Raw genomic sequence first — 24,828 nt, 5'->3', positions numbered from 1 at the left:
TGCCGGAGCAGTGTACGAGGAACAGTCAGCACCAGGGCAGGGGCCTTTCGGATCCCGGCAAGGCTGGGAGTCGCCATAATTTGCCAGGTCTGTCAGTGAAGGGGACCTCTGTCTCCTAGCAGCCAGGTCCCGATTGAGGGCAGCGGCCCGACCGTGAAGGGGAGACACCGCCACCACCAAGGCACCAGTTTCCCAGGGCCAGCGCCTGCGGGCAAAGTAGGGCTCCTTCGGCCCAGATTGAAGCAGAGGAGTGGGTAACCGGTGGGGACCCATCGCTACCAAGAGACTTTACATAGGTGCAGGGAAGAGACAGTCACCGCTAACTGCAGGGAACCGCAGCACCGTAACCGTCCGAGGGACCCGTCCAACCAGCCGTTTGTTTACCGAGAACTGTGTCGTGTTTACTGGCTGAGTGGGTGCCTCCGTGCCGTGCGGCGTAGCGCTGCCCCTGCGCCACTGCACCTCCACAGGCCCCATACCCGCCTGTCCACCATACCAACCCCATCACTGGGCCCCGGGAGCACCAAAACCCCTACCCACGGAGGGGAAAATCAACAACTGGCTGCTCCATACCATCACTCCCGGGTTCCCCGTCCAGAGCAGCGGTGGTGTCCACTTAATCACCACAACCGTGGGTGGCGTCACGGACAATAAACTATTCCAAATCCCAATCCCCTTTCACTCACGGGCGAGGAGCGCCGCTCGAGTCCCCGGGATCCGGCCCATCGCTCGAGCCACCGAGCAGCAGGCCGCAGCAGCCGCAGCCGGACCCGAGCAGTGGGAGAGCGCGGCGTCCCCTCCTCCGCCCGCGACAGTAGTTTCTTATTTCTGGAATTATCAGCCCAAATTTCATGTTGCTGTACTCTACAATCAAGAACCCTCTGATATAGAGGGCCCTGTTGTGGTGAAGTGCCATTGAGGCACGTAGGTAAGTATTATACATTTGTCTGTTAAAAGGTTTTTATTTTGGTCTGCTTAAGAAGTTGTGTGATGTGACCTTTCTGATGCTGTGAGTTTCCTTCAGGAAACAACATTCTGTACCAGAGCTTCAAAGAAATCACTATAAAACCAACTACAGTGGCCACAGAGGAACTCCACTTGGGCACTTGGGTCAAATAGGTCTAGGGCAAAATGCTCCTTGCGCTAGAAGTCTTGACAGGGGAGAAGAGGAGATTCACCGCATGCAGATTGTCAGGCCAGGGGGATGTCTTCGAACATCACAGGGAGTGAGACCTTAGACTACGTATAAAATAATTCTGGTAAACCGGATTCTATCACTATCAAACCACATGTCACTTGCAGCAAGGATCACCAGACTACGACTTGCCTACTTTGGACACATCTTACCAAGAGAGCAAAGCACTGCAGGATGACATAATGGTCAGAAGAATAGAAGGAACAAGTCAAAGAGGAAGACCAGCAACCATATGGCTTTATACTATCAAGATAACAGCGGAGAGGACTTTGGAGGACTTATCTAGACATGCATAAAGCTGGGTTCACACATAGCGACAGCGACATCGCTGTTACGTCACCATTTTCTGTGACGTAACAGCGACCTTGTAAGTCGCTGTTATGATCGCTGCTTAGCTGTCAAACACAGCGACGCAGCAGCGATCATAACGTCACTACATGTGCAGAGAGCAGGGAGCCGCGCACACTGCTTAGCGCTGGCTCCTTGCTCTACTAGCTACAGTACACATAGGGTTAATTAACCCGATGTGTACTGCAGCTACATGTCACAGTGCAGAGAGCAGGGAGCCGCGCACACTGCTTAGCGTTGGCTCCTTGCTCTCCCAGCTACAGTACTCATAGGGTTAATTACCCGATGCGTACTGCAGCTACATGTGCACAGAGCAGGAGCCGGCACTAGCAGCAAGAGCGGCGGAAGCTGGTAACGAAGGTAAATATCGGGTAACCAGGGAAAGGTCTTCCCTTGGTTACCCGATGTTTACAGTGGTTACAGCTTTCCGCAGCTGCCAGACGCCGGCTCCTGCTCCCTGCTCGCTTCATTTTGTCGCTCTCTCGCTGTCACACACAGCAATGTGTGCTTCACAGCGGGAGAGCGACGACGAAAAAATGAAGCAGGACATTCAGCAACGAGCAACGACCTCACAGCAGGGGCCAGCTCGTTGCTGGATGTCACACACAGCGACAGCGACGGGACGTCGCTGCAACGTCACAGAAAATGGTGACGTAGCAGCGACGTCGTCGTCGTCGCTGTGTGTGACACCACCTTAAGACCGATCCTCTTACAGATCATTCATCCATCAATTTGCCTTGGCTCAAGATCGAGTTGAAGGCCATTAAAAAAAAAAAAAAAAAAAAAAAAAGTCCTTAGAAGGAAAATTCACAACTATAGATCTAAATTGCGCTGTTCCAATTAAAGACCTAAAAAGAGGCATTCTTGATAAAGCAAATTATCATCCATCAGGCCATTCACTGGATAGGTGATCACTGTTGGATCAGTTGAACTTAGTAGATCGCGCATGCATTCTTCCTTGCTAATCAGAGTCTAGGACGCTAAAAATCAAAGGAAAATCGACTACATTACTTCGCTATCTTTGTTAAACCTATACATTTGAATGAAGTGGCTGAGAAGAAGAGTGACCTGTGCCATTCAACTCTTAGCAATGGTTTTGAAACCAGATATGAACCATGGTGGAATGGAGGACACAAGACACTCAAGAAACCAGATATGAACCATGGTGGAATGGAGGACACAAGATACCCAAGATACACAAGAAACCAGATATGAACCATGGTGGAATGGAGGACACAAGATACCCAAGAAACCAGATATGAACCATGGTGGAATGGAGGACACAAGATACCCAAGAAACCAGATATGAACCATGGAAGAATGGAGGACCCAAGATACCCAAGAAACCAGATATGAACCATGGTGGAATGGAGGACACAAGATACCCAAGAAACCAGATATGAACCATGGTGGAATGGAGGACACAAGATACCCAAGAAACCAGATATGAACCATGGTGGAATGGAGGACACAAGAGACCCAAGATACACAAGAAACCAGATATGAACCATGGTGGAATGGAGGACACAAGAAACCAGATATGAACCATGGTGGAATGGAGGACACAAGAGGATCCGTTCTAATGTTTAGTGGGGTTCCCAGCAATGGAATTTGCAGAGACTTACCAGTTAACACCAGTTATCCGGTGGCTAGGAATTTACTTGCTTGAAATTCCCCTTAAATTATTATGCCTCTTCACGAGTGCTCCCTATTGTTATGTCTCACTGAAGTCAAACCACTTTTTGTATGTGCCCAATTCAAGTGTAACCAATATGTTTGTGTACATTTGCGCTTCTCCTTGTGTTGAAAGAGAAAAGGATAAATGATTTCTAGTTTTTATTAAACAACTATTTTATCCACAAAGCTAAAACGAAAATAAAATACATTCAAAAGCCAATAAGTATACATATAGAAGAAAAAAAATTGTTTAAAAGAACAGAGAGTCCTCAGTGGTTGATACCTTTTAATGGCTAACTGAAAAGATGGTAATAATTGCAAGCTTTCGAGACTACTCAGGTCTCTTCATCAGGCATGGTATAACACAAAATCTGAAGAGTCACGTATTTATACACAACAGGACTTAGAATAGTGGGTAGAGATAAAAAAATTGTTTAAAAGAACAGAGTCCTCAGTGGTTGATACCTTTTAATGGCTAACTGAAAAGATGGTAATAATTGCAAGCTTTCGAGACTGGTAGAGATAAAAAAATTGTTTAAAAGAACAGAGAGTCCTCAGTGGTTGATACCTTTTAATGGCACTATTCTAAGTCCTGTTGTGTATAAATACGTGACTCTTCAGATTTTGTGTTATACCATGCCTGATGAAGAGACCTGAGTAGTCTCGAAAGCTTGCAATTATTACCATCTTTTCAGTTAGCCATTAAAAGGTATCAACCACTGAGGACTCTCTGTTCTTTTAAACAATTTTTTTATCTCTACTGGCTAACACGGTACAAAGATATATTTTACTTGTATCATATAGAAGAAGGAACATAAAAAACATGGTACACAGAAAAGAAAATAAAAGAAGGAAGGTAGAAGCTAAACAATGACGGATGCTTGGGAAGCATATTGTAAAAAGTAAATACTATGAGCAGTTAAGGGCAGTTCGAAAGAAGAGACAATAGAAAGATACGAGGATAATAACCACTGATTCCCTGCATTAGTCACATCCTTGATAGATGATTCCTACCCGGAGATGGCTGCAGTTGGCGCAGGATATTACATACTGCACTTTGTTTCTCCCTAGTGGTGGCACTCAGGAATTCGTGGTCCAGAAGCTTCAGTAACACATTCAGTTCTGGCAACAGCTGGTCTAGAACTAAGACAGATACAAATATACATTCAGATTACTATATTAGGAGGACATATGATAAAATGATTAAGCTTATAGTTTCAAGTGTCAGTTGTACCACAGGAAGCAAACAAGTACAATAACCCACTGACTTAAAGACTAATTTCTTAGGATTCTAAAATGTTTTCATGATATTCCTCAAAGTACTGGGCACATGTTCCCTTTTTCTTTCTAATTTAAAAATATCAGGATTTTCATATATAAAGTAAAGCCAGTGCTATACTGGCGCTAGGATGCTGAATGTAAGCATACCTTTTGTTCTGCGATTGGATGTTTTATTTCAGAAATATGTGCAAGGAAAGTTACAGAAATGCACCGATATTTGATTGACAGGTGCAACAAAAAGGAAATATGTGGGTCAGGTCATGCTATCTATTCCCGCCCCTGTCAGCCTGCACCAGAATTAAGATCTAGGACGGCGACAGGGGGAGGAAGGCCAGGCAGGCAGACAGGGGCGGGAATAGATTGCACGATCTGACCCAAATACTACCTTTCCACGAGCCAGCGATGTCCCTGTGCAGACGTGAGATTTTGCCCAGCTATGTGATGATGCAGGAGGAATTATCCACATCAATCAGAGCAAGAGGGTGGCGATCAGCAGCGGAGGGGAGGGATAGATGCCGCAGCAAGGATGCATATAGGGCCAAAGCATCCGAATTTACATAGCAGCGTGGGAAAATATAGGAGGTGTTTGGGGATAATATACAGTGTGTCCACCCATATCCTGTCCACCGCCATTAACTTAAAAATGGCGGCAGCTATAGGCATAGAAGTGGTGTCTAGGTATAGTAAAGTATCCATGCATTAGGCAATGAAACCACCTATAGCGCCACCTGTGGAAAACAACGGAGTTAGCATTTTTATCTCGAAAACGGAACGAGATAGAGAAAAAAGTGAATAACAAGGTTGTAGAGCATCATCAATTCAATACGAATCGACAACTTACAGAAATGCGATTAAAACATGTAAAACTCACAAGGCTGCGGACGTGAAGCGATACCTCATGGAGACCTTCCTATAAGTTATTGGGTATGGTGGCTGTGTGGAGTGGCCTCCACGCTCACGTCACCTGACCCGACCCCATTGGACTTCTTTCTGTGAGGTCACATCAAACAGCAGGTGTATGCGACCCCTCCACCAACATTGCAGTATTTACGACAACGTAGCACAGATGCTTGTGCAAACGTGTCACCTACCATATTGCACAACGTGCAGCAACATACAGTATGCTGTCCAGAGTCCAGATGTGCATTGCAGGTGACGGGGGCCACATTGAGCATCAAAGTTAAATGAGTGCCATATGCGTGACCAGCATTCAATGTTTTGGGGGGGGGGGGCATGGGTTTCATATCATAGCATTTCTGTATGCAGAGCGTCGATTCGTATTGAATTGATGATGCCCTACAATTTTTTAATTCACTTTTTTTCTCTCTCTCGGTCCGTTTGAGATGAAAATGTTAACTCCGTTGTTTTCCACCAGGTGGTGCTATAGGTGGTTTAATTGTGTAGCACATGGCTACTTTACTAAACCTAGACACCACTTCTATGCCTATAGCTGCCGCCGTTCTCAAGTTAATGGTGGTGGACAAGATATGGGTGGACACACTGTATACCTTTATGGAATGAAGCACAGGCGCTGCTAAAGGTGCTAGTCTTTGTTCACACATGAAAAATCTGGTGAGAGGTTCCCTTTAAGTTTGTCATGCATTTCCAAGTGGAATAACAGAAGAACACTACTCTGAAAAACCATGTACTCCAGAATCATTATATTGCAAAAGTAAACTTCTGTAGTAAAACAGACGTTAGGAAGCTTGAAATGTTCTCTATGATTGTAAACAGATACAATAATTACTATAAAACTCATGTAAAATCTGCATTTTTTTCCCCCAAATTCAAAATACGATGTAAAACTTGTAATTTCCTAGAAATGGTTGGCATTCATAGTACGAAAAGAACTTGAGGAGCACTTGTGAGATCTCAGCCTCCAGTATCTTAAGAGTTTAAGAGGCAGGTGGAATGTGAACAATGAGCGGAATACAAAGGCATGCATGGATAAATGCGTTCTCGGCTGTTTACAATGGCAGAACATCAAGGCTGAAGCATTAATATGAGTAATACCAAGACAGGCGGTAGACGGCTCACACACAATCCAGGTACAAAGCCGTAACTGTCTGCACATTTCTACATAGGTCAATGTTTTACTTCTACAGTATCCATGCTATAATGTTATCAACTGCAAATACCAGTGATGGTGCACTGGTGAGAGGGATGGCAATGATAAACCAGTGTCCTGGCAAGCTATTGGCCATTCTTAACCCTTTACAGATTAATACACCGCACAAAACGTTCACCTTCACTAAAGGCCCTGTTACATGCTACGATTTATCTGACAATATGTTGTCGGGGGTCACGGTTTTCGTGACGCACTTCCGTTGTCGTTAGCAACGTCGTTGCGTGTGACAACTACGAGCGACTGCAAATGATGTTAAAAATAGCGAAAATCGTTGACCCGTCGTTCAGTTTCAAAATATTGTTCGTCGTTTCGAACGCAGCAGACAAATTGCTACGTTTAAAACCCTGCCAACAACAACAATCGTTAGTGCGTCAGTCATCAGCGACGCGGGCGTGTCTTTATGAGCAATGCTCCACGCCTCCTCCGCTCTGATTGGTGGTACCGACTGCGTTCTGATTTGGCAGGCATGGTTGATAAGGCAGACACAAATCGTAGGAGATTCTGACAGTATGGAAGTTGGGGCGTGTAGAGGGCGAGGCAATCACACGCCAGGGTGTATGCTATGGACAATTATACGCCTCTGTCGTTGCTGGAATTGTTGGGAGGAATGCTGTGTGACGGTGTCCACACGACCACCTTGGTCAAACAATAAATCGCTAAACGATGTAGCGTCGTTTGTGAGATGTGTACGTGTGACCACTACAAAACGACCTATGAGCGATCTCGGCAAATCGTAACAACGATCTGGGCGTGTCACAGTTAACGAGATCGCTAGCGATATCGTGTGTAAAGCAGCCTTAACAACATTCAGTAGACTGGATATTTCAGTTTGTAAAGCACCGGATTATATGAAGAAATTGCACCTGACTGTAGGGCTATTTGACTCACAGGTTCATTTACACCTGCAAATGTGGAGTGTAAATAACTGCAGATTGTCGACCGGCAAACATTTTACCAGACATTTAACAGCCTGTTTGGATAGGCAGACCTTGCTTCATATGAGCAGTGAATGATCAGTAATATATATAGATTAATGCACCTAGGCTGCCATTGTTCTCAACACTATAAATCCTTATTATGTAGGAAGATGCACTGCAAAAAAACAATGATTTTTTTGGGCAAATCAAAAAATAATTTCACCCAACGAACAAGAAATTTGCTTGTTCATTTGGCGATTGGCTGCCTGATTACACTGCATGATAATAGGGAGGTATGTGTTCCTAGAAATACTTTTTCATTATAATCTAATAGTGTAAATACATAAAGCATGAAAGCCTGATTCCAGGCATGTATCAGTTACTGGGCTGCTTGGTGTAGTTTTCATAGAATACTAATTTTGTCCGATGTACATGTGGCAGAGCCAAGTCTTCTGCTCTGTAACTCCGCCCCCACCACTGATTAGCATATTGTCCACAGTGTACACAGGAAGCTGCCAATCAGTGGTGGGGGTGGGGTTACACAGATTAGCTGGTCTGCTCTTAAGGCCCCTTTACACACTGAGACTTTCTAGCGATCCCACCAGCGATCCCAACCTGGCCGGGATCGCTACAAAGTCTCTGGTGAGTCGCTGGTGAGCTGTCAAACAGGCAGACCTGGCCAACGACGCAACAGCGATCCAGACCTGCAGAACGACCTAGCTAGTCATTGGGGACGTTGTAAAGCAGCTTTTTGAAAGGGCAGTCGCTAACGAAGTCGCTGTAAAGTCCCCTTTACACACAGACTTTCTAGCGCTCATGCTGCACAGCGGGAAACAAAGGACCAAAGAATGGTCCTGAGAGATGTGTAGCAATCAGCGACCTCAGGGGCAGGGTCGCTGATGTGTTTCACACACTGCAATGTCGCTGGGGAGTTCGCTATTACGTCACAAAACCGGTGACGTTACAGCGATGTCGTTTGCGATGTTGCAGTGTGTAAAGCCACCTTAAGACAAAAAGTTTCTTGCTGATAAAAACACTCAATGTATTGAATTTACAGCACATAATAAGCCTAATAAGGGACACATCCTACAAATCAGTGTCTCATGCACTATATTATACTACTACCAGATTAAAACAGGAAAAACCTACTGACAGATTCCCTTTAAAAACAGGAGGAGGTTAATGCTCCTTGTTATTGGACATACTGTAATTGGCACAGCCAAACACTTATTCCATCCTGGATAAACGTTCCCATGATAGGAATGTGATATTAAGGAACATTAGAAGATGCCCTCTTGATTTTCAGTGGGTTTAGCTGCATACTCTCCAACCACTATATTTTTAAGTGCATCTATGAGTAGGATCAACCTTCCTGAGCCATCTACATGGGCATGTAGGTCATAATAAACGGAATAAAATGACACCTTGATATCGGTGATCCAATGTTTTATTCCTGAGAAATCCATGTTTTTCTAAATATGTAAATGAGCTTTTAAGATTACGGGCTGAACAGGAATCTCACTGAGAATCTGCATTCATTGTAAATGAAAGAGAGCACTACCAGTGTGAGACATGTAATGACTGACAGTCTGCTCTCCTGATCTACATATCAAACTAGTAATACCTCCATTCATTTATAATAAGCTGGGGAGGCAGATTCTCAGTGAGCTCTATGTCCAACACATAGAACATTGTCACGGGTATGACATGGTAACAAGGGGTACGGGCACCTAGACTGGCCCTCAGACTAAGGGTCTTAAACTATCCATTATTCCAAGAGTAGGCTCAATGGTAGCCAGGCCTGGACTGCCAACGTGACCCTGACTTCTGAGTAGCCCTGGTCCAACACCCCCTCCCTTACCCCCCCAGGGAGGGCTGGGACAGAAGTAAAGACTTCCACAAATTCTGACAGGGAAAAACCAAAGCTCAAAACAAACTGGAAACACACACAGGGGAAACGACAATATGTACTCCGGGAGATATATAGTACAGGGAGGAAATAAAAAAAAAAACAAGGATATTTCCACCACACACCAAATAGCATACAACCGTTCACCAACTAACTGCATCACCACACACAAAGACCGATAATGCTGGAGCAAGGCTAGAGCTATCTTCGGCATGTGAGGCTGGGTTCCACCATCTTTTAAATTGCGGGGGCGGATGTGATAGGACGTCAGCAACCTGTGACCCGAGCAGTCATTCACCAGTCCGCAGGAATTAACTCCTGCTAAAGCAAAGAGTAGAAAGCACAAAAGAGTCGACGCCCGACTCTGGCTGAGCAACTAAGAAGCACCAGGTTGCCTACCAGACTCTGCAATGTGACCAGAGCCTGGAGTCGCCATGACAAAACTTGAATGAAATGATACTTGTTATTAACTTTATATCTATATGACTGCTTTGGAAGATGGAACCTAATGACAGATACCCATTAAGTCAAAGCTGGTGACCAAGATAAACTAGAAAAGGTAGATGATGGTAGCCACCAGCCAGGAGTCTGGTAAAGATCACGCCAACATTTTATTTAGTGTCAATGAATGAGGAGGAACACTAAACTGATAAAATCTCATACACATTGCTATTACAATAATACTCTGCAGATTTCCCATCCACAGATTCCACCAAGGACAACATCTACAACAAATTGGTTCTAACCAGGTTTGCTGGGCTTCCTCTAGGTTCTCAGGTTTCCTCCCACACTCCAAACACATACTGATATGGAATGTAGATTGTGAGGTGAGCCCCAATGGGAACAGTGGTGCTATTAGTTGTAAAGTTCTGCAGAATATGTTGATGCTACAACAAGCAAGCATAATTAATATACCCTGTGTTTTATATGATATCTGTTCACATGACATGTGCAGTACTCTTAGGCCGGCGTCATACGGAACGATCTATCATGCGATCGCACGAGCGATCATACCCGCCCCCGTCGTTTGTGCGTCACGGGCAATTAGTTGCCAGTGGCGCACAAAGTCGTTAACCCCCTGTCACATGCACTTACCTCCTGGACGACGTCGCAGTGGGCGGCGAACATCCGCTTCCTGAAGGGGGAGGGACGTTCGGCATCACAGCGACGTCACACAGCGGCCGCCAAATAGAAGCAGAGAGGCGGAGATGAGCGGGACATAACATCCCGCCCACCTCCTTCCTTCCGCATTGCTGGCGGGATGCAGGTAAACTGTGTTAGTCGTTCCCGGGGTGTCACACGGAGCGATGTGTGCTGCCTCGGGAACGATGAACAACCGGAGCACAGAAGGAAGACCGAAATTTTGAAAATGAACGACGTGTCAATGAGCAACAATAAGGTATTTTTGGTCGTTCACAGTCGTTCGTAGCTGTCACACGCTACGATATGTCTAACGATGCCGGATGTGCAGCACGGAATCCGTGACCCCGACGACATATCGCTTGATATATCGTAGCACGTGATGCCGCCCTTAAGCCTAAGCCACATGGCATGAAAATCGGAATGAATGGAATGCGATAAAACATCACATTCCACACTATTAGCCCATGTGCCAGCACTCATGAACAATTATTTTCTCAGCCCTAATCAGACCGAGAAAACAAATTGCAGCATGTTGCGACTGAAATGCATTCCTGGTTTCTCTCGAACCCATTCATGTCTATGGGGCGAGAGAAATATCGCACTGCACTCGCGGAACACCGTTGTTCCGCAAGTGCAGGGCGAGAATGGCAATGGCCGGCTGTGGAGGAGAGAGGGAGATAAATCCCTCCCCTCCGCAGCGCTGGCCCGCCCCTCCTGAGTGCCGTCCTGCCCCTCGCAGCTGAGGTCCGATCGCATGATCAGACCTCAGTCGCAGTGATACTCGCATGACACTTGGCTACCGCTGTGCTCCCAGCGTGAGCCGAGTGTCATGCGAGGATCGCACTAGTCCCCAGTGTGGCCACGGCCTTAACGTAGAACTCTTCTTCATGGAGTAGCAATAATTGGAAACAGATTACAGCCCAGTACTCACTATCATGGCTCTTTTTCCATCACATATAGCAAGAAAATCCACACAGTAGTTCAATTTCCATTGCAGTTTTTTCCCACTGCACATGAGCGATATTTGATAAAATCTCATACACTGCCGTTACTATAAAACCCTGTAGATTTACCATCCACAAATTCAGATAGCAAATCATACATACATACGCTTAGAGAAAACTATTTAATTGTGTGCATCCAGTAGGGTCATAGAAATCATAACTAAATATATTTACTGGAAACCATCACTTGATGGCAATAAATGGTGATCAGTGTCAGCTTGTTACTATCACATTCCAGCAATTTAGAGTGATGAAGGCTGGTTATCAACAAATGACACTCCTCATGTGCTAATAATCTGCGGGATCACACAGACAATACTGGGAAACAAGAAAAAAAAGGTTCAAGAGGGTCTCAAAGTCAATAAGCATATCGGGCAATAAGTGTGGGTAGGTACCTGGAGATAGCAGTAGGAATTTGCCTTTTTCCTTCCCATACCACTCCCTCTTTTATTTCTCCTATCTCCACTTCCTTCCAAAATTCTCATAATTGTGTATCAGCCAACCTTTCTATAATTCCTTCATTCTTCCTTTGAATATAGAGACTGTGCAGTCATCCATTCCTGCTGTGCGTGTCCCATGACTACTTCCTTACACTGCCATTCTCCTGAGTTCGGCTTCCTCCATTTGTATTCACAGCATTTTTTGTTCTAAATCTATATTATGGTTTTCACATTTATTACCGGAAAATATGAGCACAAAAGCAGAACTATTCTACTATAATCAGACATGAGGGATCAGAAAATTAACATTTCTATATAGATAAAAGCATATTGTACTTTTCAGGTTTGATAACATATTGGGTGATCCTTATGTGCTCACTAAAGATCCATTAGCCGGAAGCAGCATGTCTATTTTTGCAATCATAGTAGTCCAAATGGCTTGAAACAAAAACACTAATTTCCATATTTGAGATATTTCTATTAAAAAGGGGTGGATCACTACATCTCTTTACTAGCCAAATCGATATAATGTTGAGAAACAAGGCTTCTCTCGAATACATTGTGTTGGCAATAGTGCCTGTGAGCGGCGCTATTGCACTCCGCTCATCCCAATCAGGTGAACCCCAGGCTCCGTGACCTCTGATGTCCGGTGATGTCACGTCAACTTCCGGTTGACTCCTCAACGAGGCCGGACCCAGTCTCCATGCACATCATCGCCCAGCATCGCTCCTGCATGCGGCTCTCTGCAGCGAAGGAGAGGGCGCACAAGATGCTGGGCTGTGACGTGTGGTGAAACCGGTCAGCAACACCTATTTTCTGAGCTGGAAGAAATGATCTGTGAATGGTTTTCTGGTCATCAGTATTTGATTAAAATGTTAATATTTTATTCAAGAATAAATCTAGATTGTTGTACATGGAAAAAAAAATAAATAAAAAAAAAAAAAAAGAAGACATCTTGTGAAAATAAGACCCGTCTCTCAACACATCGTTTGGGGCAAAAAAAATGATATACTGTAAGATCCGGTCTTATTTTTAAAGAAGCATGGTATATATATTATCTATACAGTGGTGTGAGAAAGTGTTTGCCCCTTCCCGATTTCTTATTCTTTAGCAGGTTTCTCACACCAGCAAGTCCGCTTCTGAATGGTTTAAGAAAAACAAAATTAAGCCTTTGGAGCGACGTAGTCAAAGTTCTGCCCTTTGTCAGATTGAGATGCTGTGGGGTGACTTTAAAAAGGCGATACATGCTCGAAAACCCTCCAATGGGCTTGAATTACAACAATACTGCAAAGATGAGTGGGCCAAAATACCTCAAGAGCATTGTAAAAGCCTCATTGCCAGTTATCGCAAACGCTTGATTGCAGTTGTTGCTACTAAGTGTGGGCCAACTAGTTACTAGGTTTAGGAGGCAATCACTTACATGCAGGGCCTTGCAGGTTTGGATTTCTTTTTCTCTTAGTAATAAAGGCAGTCATTTATAAAACTGCATTTTGCGTTTACTGTGTTATATTTTGCTAATATTTACATTTGTTTGGTTATCTGAAACCTTTGTGTGACAAGCATGCAAAAAGATTAAGAAATGCGCTCCTGATTTCGCAAGTTTTCCCACCAACAAAGAATGGAGAGATCTGTACTTTTTATCATGGGTACACTTCAACTAAAAAAAAAAATCCAGAAAAATCCCAATGTCATGATTTTTAAATATTTAAATTTGCATTTTATTGCATGAAAACTATTTGATACAATAGAGAAACAGAACTTCATATTTGGTACAGAAACCTTTGTTTGCAGTTATAGAGGTCAGACGTTTCCTGTAGTTTTTGACCAAGTTTGCACACACTGCAGCAGGGATTTTGGCCCACTCCTCCATACAGATCTCCAGATCTTTCAGGTTTCGGGGCTGTCACTGGGCAGCATTCCAAAGGTTTTCTATTGGTTTCAGGTCTGGAGACTGGCTAGACCACTATGGGCAAATACAAATTATCCTGAACATTTTTTAAAAGGGAATCTCATGTTTTGAAGTTATTACCCATGTAAAACTTTGATTGCTAGAGGTCCAACAACTAGGACCCTGACCGATCTGGAGAACCAGGGCTCTGAATAGCTCTATTCACACATTGCTTTTTAAAAAAACATATCTTTAAAAGGGAGTGGTCAGAGGCATGATCATCTAATGTAGTGGTTCCCAACCGAACTCCAGTCCTCATGGCCCCCAAAAGGTCATATTTTCAGGATTTCCTTAATATAGCACAGGTTTTGCATTGATAATGATTCCATCATCTATTCAATAGTAAGGAAATCTTGAAAACATGACTTGTTGGGGGCCATGAGGACATGAGTTTGGGAAACAATGATCTAATGCAAAATTTGCTGAACCTTTCATTGAGAAGGTGTTTTGAACAAGAATATGTGGGCTGATTGGGTGTGTGTCAGGGTTGCTTTTCCATCCCAGTCCAACCCTACTCTTTAGTTAAGACTTCCATACACATTAGATGAAGGTTGGCAATTTTGTCGGGACCACCACCCATTTAATATGTGTGGGGACCACCTGATTTTCTCCCAGCAGATGTTTGAGGAAGAGAAGAATGGAGTAGATTCCTTCTGTAGCTTTAAGTGAGAGCTGCCATTGGTTTCTTCTTTGATTCCCATTGAAAACACACACTTGTCCAAATCGAGCGCTCATATGTATGGATCGTGGAGTTGTTTAAGAGTTAGACATTATTCACGTCTCTGCTTCCAGTGGGGCTCAATATCCAATTCTGAGATATGCTAAAAAAGACAGTTAACCTATTGGTATGTGGAACAAAATTGGTATGCCCATAGAAAACCTATGCAAACTTGGGAAGAACAAAATATATTATAATTCTATGTCTCATTTCCTTGTATAACAATGGGCAGACACATGAATGTACATGCCTGGTGATGTACATGAGGCGTGCTGATTGCTTATAAATATTCCATTTGCTAATTTAGTAGAATAATCTGAAATAACCATAGATGACCTGATCAGGGTCACGCTCCACATTCGCTACTGTGCTGGATGTAAATTGAACATCTCACCCCCACCTTACAACCACTGCCCTTCCTGCCACCTCCGGCTGTAAACATATCAGCAGCTAATGTATATCTATCTATGCAGCCCTTCTGTTTCCTTCCAGCTCATTCCAGCCAAGTGAAACAGTGATTATAGCCGCACTCAGCACTTTTCACTGAGGGGAGTCACCAACATTTACTCTAGACTTGGCCTGACAGATAGTCAGATTTATCAATGAAAAGGTTTCCTCCTATTAAAAACAGGAAAAGTGGTTGCAAGAGAAACACAGCTGGTCAGGACTGCCAGCCTTGTATAGTCTGCCAAACACATGGTGAGAAATTCCATGGGGTTTCACTGAAAAGTAAGACAAACAGGTGACCCAGTTAGTTTTAAGGTCCCTAAATGGGAACTGTACTTTCAACACGCTTTGCATGAATAGTACAGGTGGATAATCATTTATATTTATATCAAAAGGTCGAATAAAATATTTTTCTTTTTATTCCACGATCACATCAGGGGTACAGGTAGTGAGGGAGGATGAGGGTGTGCCACGTCGGACGACGGCAGCCGTTTCGCAAGTAACCTTGCTTCTACGGGTCCAGTGCATGCAAAGGTGCTGCATCCACCCTTAAATAACAGGTGAATTGGATGCAGCATCCTTGCGTGAATGAAGTGCAAATTAAAAACATATACCAGCTGCACATGTATCAAATTCACATAGAAACTTATTACATATCAATTCCAAAATGGATTATAAATAATCGTAACATACATGGGTATAGTTAGAGTAAAAAATTAAATATAGTGTTCATTATAGTTTAACCAAAGACATCTCAAAAAACACTATAAAAAACAGGCTTATAGGAAAAAACCAGCATTATAGGAACACTGACAAATCATTTTTGTCATTCAGGCCAAGAGGACCGAGAGCATTTAAGTCTATAATCAATCTTGATTCCTTTCTAAGTAAAGAACGGTGCATATCACCTCCAGTGGGACAGGGATTAATTTTTATTACGCCTGCAAATTTTAAAAGGCGTGGATTACCACTATGATGTTCCTGCATATGGGCAATCAAACGTGGAGAACCTATCCCGGAGGTTATAGACTTAAAATGCTCCCTAAATCGAACATATAAAGGCCGAATTGTTTTACCTATATAATATTTTTGACAGGGGCAAAAAATAACATATACCAGATAATTAGACTTACATGTGATAAGATCTTTTATTTTGAATAGCTCAGTACCAATTTTTAAAGTGTCTCCTGTACAGTGATATTCACAAAAGGGGCAGCCGCCGCACCTATGGTTTCCTTTGATTTTATTTCGGTCTAACCACGTACCTAGTTTGGGTGTAGTAATACGATTATTTATCAGAACATCTCCTATGTTTTTGCATCGCCTATATGAAATCAAAGGACCCTCGTTTGTCATTTCACAGAGATCCTTGTCTTTATTAATTAAATGCCAATGTTTTTTGATGCTTGATTTTATTGCATCATACATAGAATTAAATTTAAAATTAAAAACGCATCTATTTGAACTTTCGATTTTTGTTTTTTTCGAAATGGCATTTACATTTTTATTCTTATTTCCACTTTTATTTTTGTATTCTTTATTCTTATTTTTATCATTTGGATCATAATTTAAGGATTTTTCGAAGGCAGAATTGATGACTAAGGGTGGATGCAGCACCTTTGCATGCACTGGACCCGTAGAAGCAAGGTTACTTGCGAAACGGCTGCCGTCGTCCGACGTGGCACACCCTCATCCTCCCTCACTACCTGTACCCCTGATGTGATCGTGGAATAAAAAGAAAAATATTTTATTCGAACTTTGGAGTGCGACCTTTCATCTCTTCATTGTGGATCTTGTATCGCCTTTGCTTTGGGACACGCACCCAGGTCTCCACCTGCCTGAAAGCACAGCTTTGTCAGCCATACAGGGATCAGCGGTGCCCGGTATCCTCCACTCAGATTTATATTTATATAGCGCCAACACATTCCGTTGCACTTTACAATTCAGAGGGGACATATACAAACAAAGATATTACAGAGTAACACAATTCAACAAGAGGAGTGAGGGTCCTGCTCACAAGCTTACTATCTGAGGAAATAGCGAAATCACGAGAGGTAAAGAAGTGCTTGTGCTGTATGGTGCAGCCAACATTATGATAAATAGGGTATTCACATAACGCTGCATGAACCGGTCACCAGCCAGTATATGCACAGTGGGGGAAAAAAAAAAAAAAAAAATGTATTTAGTCAGCCACCAATTGTCCAAGTTCTCCCACTTAAAAAGATGAGGTCGGCCTGTAATTGACATCATAGGTAGACCACAACTATGAGAGACAAAATGGGAAAAAAAAATCCAGAAAATCACCACGTCTGATTTGGCAAGATTTTATTTGCAAATTATGATGGAAAATAAACATTTAGTGATCTAAACACATGGAAGATTTCTGGCTCTCACAGACCTGTAACTTCTTCTTTAAGAGGCTCCTCTGTCCTCCACTCATTACCTGTAGTAATGGCACCTGTTTGAACTGATCAGTAAAAAAGACACCCGTTCACAGCCTCAAACAGTCATACTCCAAACTCCACTATGGTGAAGACCAAAGAGCTGTCGAAGGACACCAGAAACAAAATTGTAGCCCTGCACCAGGCTGGGAAGACTGAATCTGCAATGGGCATGCAGCTTGGTGTGATTAAATCAACTGTGGGAGCAATAATAAGAAAATGGAAGACATACAAGCCCACTGATAATCTTTCTCGATCTGTGGCTCCACACATGATCTCACTCTCTGGGGTCAAAATGATCTCAAGAATGGGGAGCTAAAATCCCAGAACCACATGGGGGGACCTAGTGAATGACCTGCATAGAGCTGGGACCACCGTAACAAAGGCTACCATCAGTAACACACTACGCCGCCAAGGACTCAGACCCTGCAGTGCCAGACATGTTCTCCTGCTTAAGATAGTACATGTCCAGGAAGTTTGCTAGAGAGCATTTGGATTATCCAGAAGAGTATTGGGAGAATGTCATATGGTCTGATGAAACCAAAGTAGAGCTCTTTGGTAGAAACACAACTCATGTTTGAAGGAGACCGAATGCGGAGTTGCATCTAAAGAACACCATACCTACTGTGAAGCATGGGGGTGGTAATAGCATGCTTTGGGACTGTTTCTATGCAAAGGGACCAGGACGACTGATCCATGTACATGAAAGAATAAATGGGGCAATGTATCGTGAGATTTTGAGTGCAAAACTCCTTCCATCAGCAAGGGCATTGAAGATGAAACATGGCTGGGTCTTTCAGCATGATAATGATCCCAAGCACACTGCCAGGGCAATGAAGAAGTGGCTTCTTAAGAAGTATATGGAGGTCCTGGAGTGGCCTAGCCAGTCTCCAGATCTCAATCCCATAGAAAACCTTTGGAAGGAGTTGAAAGTCTGTATTGTCCAGCGGCAGGCCCAAAACATCACTGCTCTTGAGGAGATGTGTATGGAGGAATGAGCCATAATGAACCTTATGAAGACTTACAGAAAACGTTTGACCTCCACCTTTGTTGGCAAAGGATATATAACAAAAAATATTGAGATGAACTTTTGTTAATGACTAAATACTTATTTTCCACCATAATTTGCAAAAAAATCTTGCCAAATCAGACAAGGTGATTTTCTGGATTTGTTTTCTCATTTTGTCACTCATAGTTGTGGTCTATCTATGATGTCAATTACAGGCCTCATCTTTTTAAATAAGAGAACTTGTACAATTTGTGGCTGACTAAATACTTTTTCCTCCCACTGTATAAGACAGGTACAAAGTGCTATTCAAGGGAATCGGTCAGGACTTTTTGCTATGTAAGCTCAAGACAGCATGCTGCAAGGGTTAAAACAGAGAATTCAGGGATGCCTGTCTTGTTGAAGTCCAATCTTTTATTTGCTATGTTTGTGTAACATACCAGGGAGGGGCAGTCGTGGACGAAGGTTGTAGTCCTTAACCCACCAAGGCATGCTATAGACAGGGAGGGAGGGGAGGGGGGGGGGGCAGAGTGGTGTGTGAAGTGGGTGTGGAGATGGTACCTGCTTGGAGCTGCTCTTCTGGTGCTTCATCCGGCTTCTCTGGATCCCGTTCATTTAGACCAACATCTAACGCCGCGCTATCAAAACCGTAACAACTTCACTGTAAATTTGCTTAAAACACAGCTTACACTTTTTAAAGGCAGTTTTTACACCAATATCTTTCACGGGCATTACTTTATTCACAGAACCCGGCTCTTTCGCTATAGCCACCAAGGACGGGAGGGATGGGCATTCCATCTTCCTCTTTACTAACATTCTGGCTCCGTACAAATGAGAGGACTCCTAGAATCCTTATTCCTGGCGTGCCAGGGACCCCGCCAGTCAAGACTGGCCCAGTCTCTCGTTTGCTCTACTAATGACTGCCTGCCTAGGAATGGGCACACTTTTCACTCTGGCTTTACTTTTTCTAACTGTGGGGTTATCACTTTACTTCAGTCCACTTGATTTTTTTGTCTCCTCTCTCTGCCTGGACCCTCCACACCGCACATACATTTGACCCTGTAGGTCCTCTCATTCTAGTGATTCCTTCCCTATCGGCCTTAACCAGGAAGCACTCTTCCCTATATTTTCCTGTGCTGGGGACTGTCCTCCCCATATAAACCCACGCCATCCTGTTACTCCCTATCAATTGATGTACCAGGGACACAGTACATAACATTTAGGGGAGGCAGGGCACTGGACATCCTCTTACATTTGTTTAAGCAGCTGGACTTTTAAATGCCATGGGTAAGTCAGTCTTACATGGTCCCTTCTGTGATGCCTCACTATCAATGTACAATTTCTATTGAGAGCCTGGTGTGGATGGGACAGCTCTCGGGTCTAAAAGCTAAAAATATCTGATTGTGTCAGAAGGGCTGCACCCAGTTATCTAAGGGTACTTTCCCACTTGCGTTCAGTGTAATCCGCAGCTATGGAAAATAGCGCAGTCCGTTAAACTGTGCTATTCTCCATAGACTTGTATTGGTGACGCACTGTGACGCAAGTGTCTGCGTTGCATGTCCAGCAGAACGATTTAAATAGTTTAAAATTACTCCTGCTCTCTCTCTCCGTCGGTTGGTCTCTCCCTCTCACCCCCTCTCTCATACTCACCAATCACGGGTGCGGCGCTGCACAGCTGTCACATTGCTCTGGCGGCTTCTCTTTTGAAAATGCCGGCCGCTCATTATTCCATCTCGTATTCCCTGCTTCCCCCGCCCACCGGCGCATATGATTGAGTGACAGCTGTCTCACTGCAACCAGTGTGGGGGCGCGTCTGACTGCAACCATTTACAGCCGCTGGTGGGCGGGTCTATGCAGTGCAGTGCAATAAATAAATAATTAAAAAAAAAAAAAAAAAAACTGCATGCAGTCCCCTCCAATTTTGATACCAGCCAAGGTAAAGCCACACAGCTGAAGGTTGGTATTCTCAGGATGGGGAGCCCCATGTTATGGGGATCCCCCCAGCCTAAAAATATCAGCCAGCAGTCGCCCGTAATTGCTGCATCCATTAGATGCGACAGTCCCGGGACTCTACCTGGCTCATCCCAAATTGTCCTGGTGCGGTGGCAATCGAAGTAATAAGGAGTTAATGACAGCCCATAGCTGCCACTAAGTCCTAGGTTAATTGTGGCAGGCGTCTATGAGACACCCCCAATGATTAACCTGTAAGTGAAAGTAAATAAACACATACACCCAAAAAAATACTTTATTTGGAATAAAAAGATAAAAAAACAAAAACACTTTCACCACTTTATTAATCCCCAAATACCCCTCCAGGTCCGACGTAAGCCAAACTAGGTCCATGATGCTTTCAGCTCTGCTACATCGGGAACTGACAGGAGCGGCCGTAGAACACCGCCGCTCTCTGTCAGCTCCACGCAGCAACTGAAGTGAGTCGCACTGTCAGCGGGGACGTCACTGAGGTAGTGTGTGCGGTGATAATGGGAGCAGTAGTGCCGGGGTGTGTGCAGCGATGATGGGGGCAGTAATGCCGGTGTGTGTGCGGTGATGATGGGAGCGGTAGTGCTGGTGTGCGCGGTGATGATGGGGGAGCGGTAGTGCCGGTGTGTGCGGTGTTGATGGGGGCTCGATCTCTCTCTGCTTAATGCAACGCGTTATTTCACAGGAATCCGTTGCCTTTATTATCACAATATTTACAACGCATCTGTCACGAGTCACACAACGCATTGTGACGGATGCCAAACGACACAAGTGTGAAAGTACCCTAAGTGATACATTGTTGGATAAAGGACCTGCTCAGAGAGGAGGTAGCATCAGCCTGCTGACAGATTCCCTTTCAGTACATGTCGAGTGTGTATACAGATGATAAAAAAGACCAGATTTGGAAGAAAATATTGTAAGTACCAATTGGGAATAGTTAGATAAGTAAGGTGAGGCCATCCTATGCATTGTTAGGGCATGCTTAAAACTGTGTGTGTGTGTGTGTGTGTGTGTGTGTGTGTGTGTGTGTTTAATTAAATCACACTGACCTGTGTAGTGTGTTCCAGAGAATTTTAAGCAATTTTAAAAACAAATCCATCCCGAGAAAATCAGCTTCTTTCCTCATTTATGTGTCACTTCCTCCCATCCCCCAGGATCCTAAATTCCCCATCCACTGAGAAAAAAAAAAAAACAGCAAAAAACACAAAACAAAAAAAGCGCAATTCTAAGTCGAACCACCAGCATAGAAAAGTATCATTTCTCCTTTGGCAGTGCTGTATTTACTACCAAGTGCCCTTTCTATGCTTAGATGAAATTTAAGTGGTTGTTCAGACATTTAATATGAATTGTCCTTCAGCTAGGTCATTAATACCGGATTGCTGGTGTCTGACAACTGACACCCCCACTGATCAGCTGTTACTAGCTTTGACGGTGAACGGATGTAAACAGAAGAGCTCCCATTTACGAGAGCTGTTAACAGCTAATAATAGCTGATTGATGGGGGAAGACAAGTCTTTGATGACCACCAACAGGTCATCAATATTATATTCGGGGACAACCCATTTCAACTCCAGAATGTGGAAGAGTCACATCAAGTTTTCACTCAGCATATTATTCTCTGGTAAGGGAATTGAATTTACATGTCTTCAGAAATTTTAGGAAACCGAACCAACTTCTACTTTTAATATGAACCATAGGCAGATGCTTTAAGCAAATAAAAAAACAAAAACAAACCAAAAACAAAAAGTAAAGTACAACGTTAAACAACGGTAAGCAAGATGCACCAAAGAAGTTTTGTTTCCGCAAGTATTTATGCCCGTTTCACACATCCGGCATGTCGCTGGATGCCGGATCCAGCATACAGGCAGTACAGTACATTCATTTACAGTGGAAGCGCGACACCATGCGGTTGTGTGTTCATGCACAACCGTATGTGTCCACATGGTGTCGCGCTTCCACTGTAAATTAATGTACTGTACTGCATGCATGCCAGATCCAGCGAAATTCCGGATGTGCGAAATGGGCCTTAAAGGGATTGTCTGGCCTTGGGGTATAAGTTTACCATTACTCTGTCTGCAGACTTGTTAATCCTCACACTGCATGCACTGAGCGCTGCAAGGATTCTCTGGTACCGCAATTATAAGACGTGCATACATGCAGTCACATGCCAAGTACATGTGCGAGGTCCATTAGGTCTAGTCTAGATGGAATGTGGCTGTAAACTATGCAAATCGCATACATGCAGTCACATAACCAACAGCTCCCTGCACCTGAGAATCCTCAAAGCGTGCAATGCATGAACTGTGAGGATTCACAAGTCTGCAGTCAGAGTGACGATGGCTTTATACCCGAAGGCCAAACAACCCCTTTAATATGAACTAGAGTATAGATTTTTCAGATAAGCAGAGCTAGTCTAAGGCCAGGGCCACACGGGGACTACTGCGATCTGCGATCCTCGCATGACACTTGGCTCGCGCTGGCCGCACAGCAGGAGCAGAGTGTCATTGCGACTGAGGTCTGATCATGCGATCGAACCTCAGCTGCGGAGGGTGAGATGCCACTGACGGGGGGGGGGGGGGGGGGTTAGGGCCGGTGCTGTAGAGGGGAGGGAGGGATTTATCTCCCTCTCTCCTCTGTAGCCGGTGTGACGACATGGACTCTCATGGGTTAAAGTTTCTTAAAATCCAGCCAGACAGCATGATAGATTGTCTATAGACGGGGGGGGGGGGGGTGGGGTGGGGGGGGTGGGGGAAGTCCCTCATTGTTTTTACAAGACTCTTGTTGACTCAATGTAATTGTGTTGGCCACTGAAAGCCAGACGTATTGTTCTCCAGACCTTTCCAGTAACCATTGTATTGTAGTTGTGGATTGCTAATGTGATTGCCTTAGTAGCCATTGTTGAGTCTGTGACTTGCCGACTCCATGTAGATATACTGAGTCTTTCTATGCACATCATTTAAATGAACATTATCCTTGCAGCTTGAAATTCATCCAATGGGAGAAGCAATCTTGTCCAACCAATCGATGAGGATGCAGTGTATCCTAAGGGAAGGTTATGGCTATAAAAGGGACTTCTTTAAGCCACCAGGGTTGTTGAAGGTTGATGGATCCAGTCTAAGCTCTTTGGAGCTGACTAGAGGATCAGGATATTTTATGGCTTCAATCTAGGGGCTCCGGTTCCGGTTGGAGACCATATCCAGCCTAGGGATTTCGACTCCGGCTGCCAGGATTGTAACATCATACCAGGACTACCTAAGGAGGACACTCAGGTTGGGACAGTTCAGTCACCTGTTACAGACTTTGCAGACCTCACACAGCTTCCTAAATCTGGCGTTATTCCAGTCACGGTGGGTGCCCGCCAAAAGCGGGGTGCTGCTGGATTGGAGTGAGTGGCCCTGGAAGCTCTGTGGCATGGACATTCTAAATCCCTGGTGAGCCAGCGGAAGGGTGAGACTCTGTTGCCTGTTACATTTGTGTGTTTTGCTGGTTATGTGTTATGTGCAGTTAATTGTTTGGGGATCCAATAAAGTCTAATTATTGTGGTTCCCTCACCCTGTGTTGTCTGAGTAGTGTTACGCCCACGGTTAAGGAGGCCGGCGTTCAGTTGGGATGAGCCCTGAGCCACGCTGTCTTTCTAAAGGCGGCGGGTTTTAGTGGACGAGAGCACCCACTGAGCCCCGTGTCTCTACAGCCGGCTATTGCCATTCTCGCCCTGCACTCATGGTATACCGGTGTACTGCGTATAGTGCAGTGCGATTTTTCTCTCGCCCCATAGACTTGAATGGGTGCAAGAGAAACAAGACTCGCATTACAGTCACAGCATGGTGCGATAGTTTTCTCGGTCTGTTTAGGGCCGAGAAACTAATCGCTCATGTGTGCTGGCACATAGGCGAATATTGGTCCGAGTGGAATGCGATAAAACATTGCATTCCACTCGCTCCGATTTTTATGCCGTGTGGCTTAGGACTTAATCTCTATCTATACAAAAAAGCAATTAATCTACTCCACTTAAAGGGATACATGCACAAGCAGGAAGATAAGCCAAGTGCATATTGAATCCGTTTATGACCATAGCCATTATTTTTTTTTTTATAAAATTCCACACAGGGTCATTGTAGGGATTTTTTTTTTTTTTGGGATAGCTACCAGTAAGTGCGGTGCCATATTGTATTATTACTGTGCCAACCCATGCGGTAAAACAGGTAAACTACTACATATAAGACTTTATAGGGTTAATACGTACTAT

The 24,828-nt window shown here is 44.1% G+C and overlaps 1 protein-coding gene across 2 annotated transcripts in view; it reads right to left on the bottom strand.

Moving 5' to 3' along the window:
* The window catches only part of AFAP1L1 (actin filament associated protein 1 like 1), a 155,377-nt gene that overhangs the window by 50,190 nt on the left and 80,359 nt on the right, over positions 1–24,828 (bottom strand). For both annotated transcript variants that reach the window (XM_075344629.1, XM_075344630.1), the window contains exon 2: positions 4,235–4,363. In XM_075344629.1, coding sequence (XP_075200744.1) covers positions 4,235–4,363 — 129 coding nt within the window. The remainder of the gene's footprint in view (positions 1–4,234; positions 4,364–24,828) is intronic.

The sequence above is a fragment of the Anomaloglossus baeobatrachus genome, chromosome 4 (assembly GCF_048569485.1).
Source record: "Anomaloglossus baeobatrachus isolate aAnoBae1 chromosome 4, aAnoBae1.hap1, whole genome shotgun sequence".
Classification (NCBI taxonomy): Eukaryota; Metazoa; Chordata; class Amphibia; order Anura; family Aromobatidae; genus Anomaloglossus; species Anomaloglossus baeobatrachus.
The sequence above is the reverse complement of the archived record's forward strand: the minus strand, read 5'-3'. Positions and strand labels throughout refer to the sequence as shown.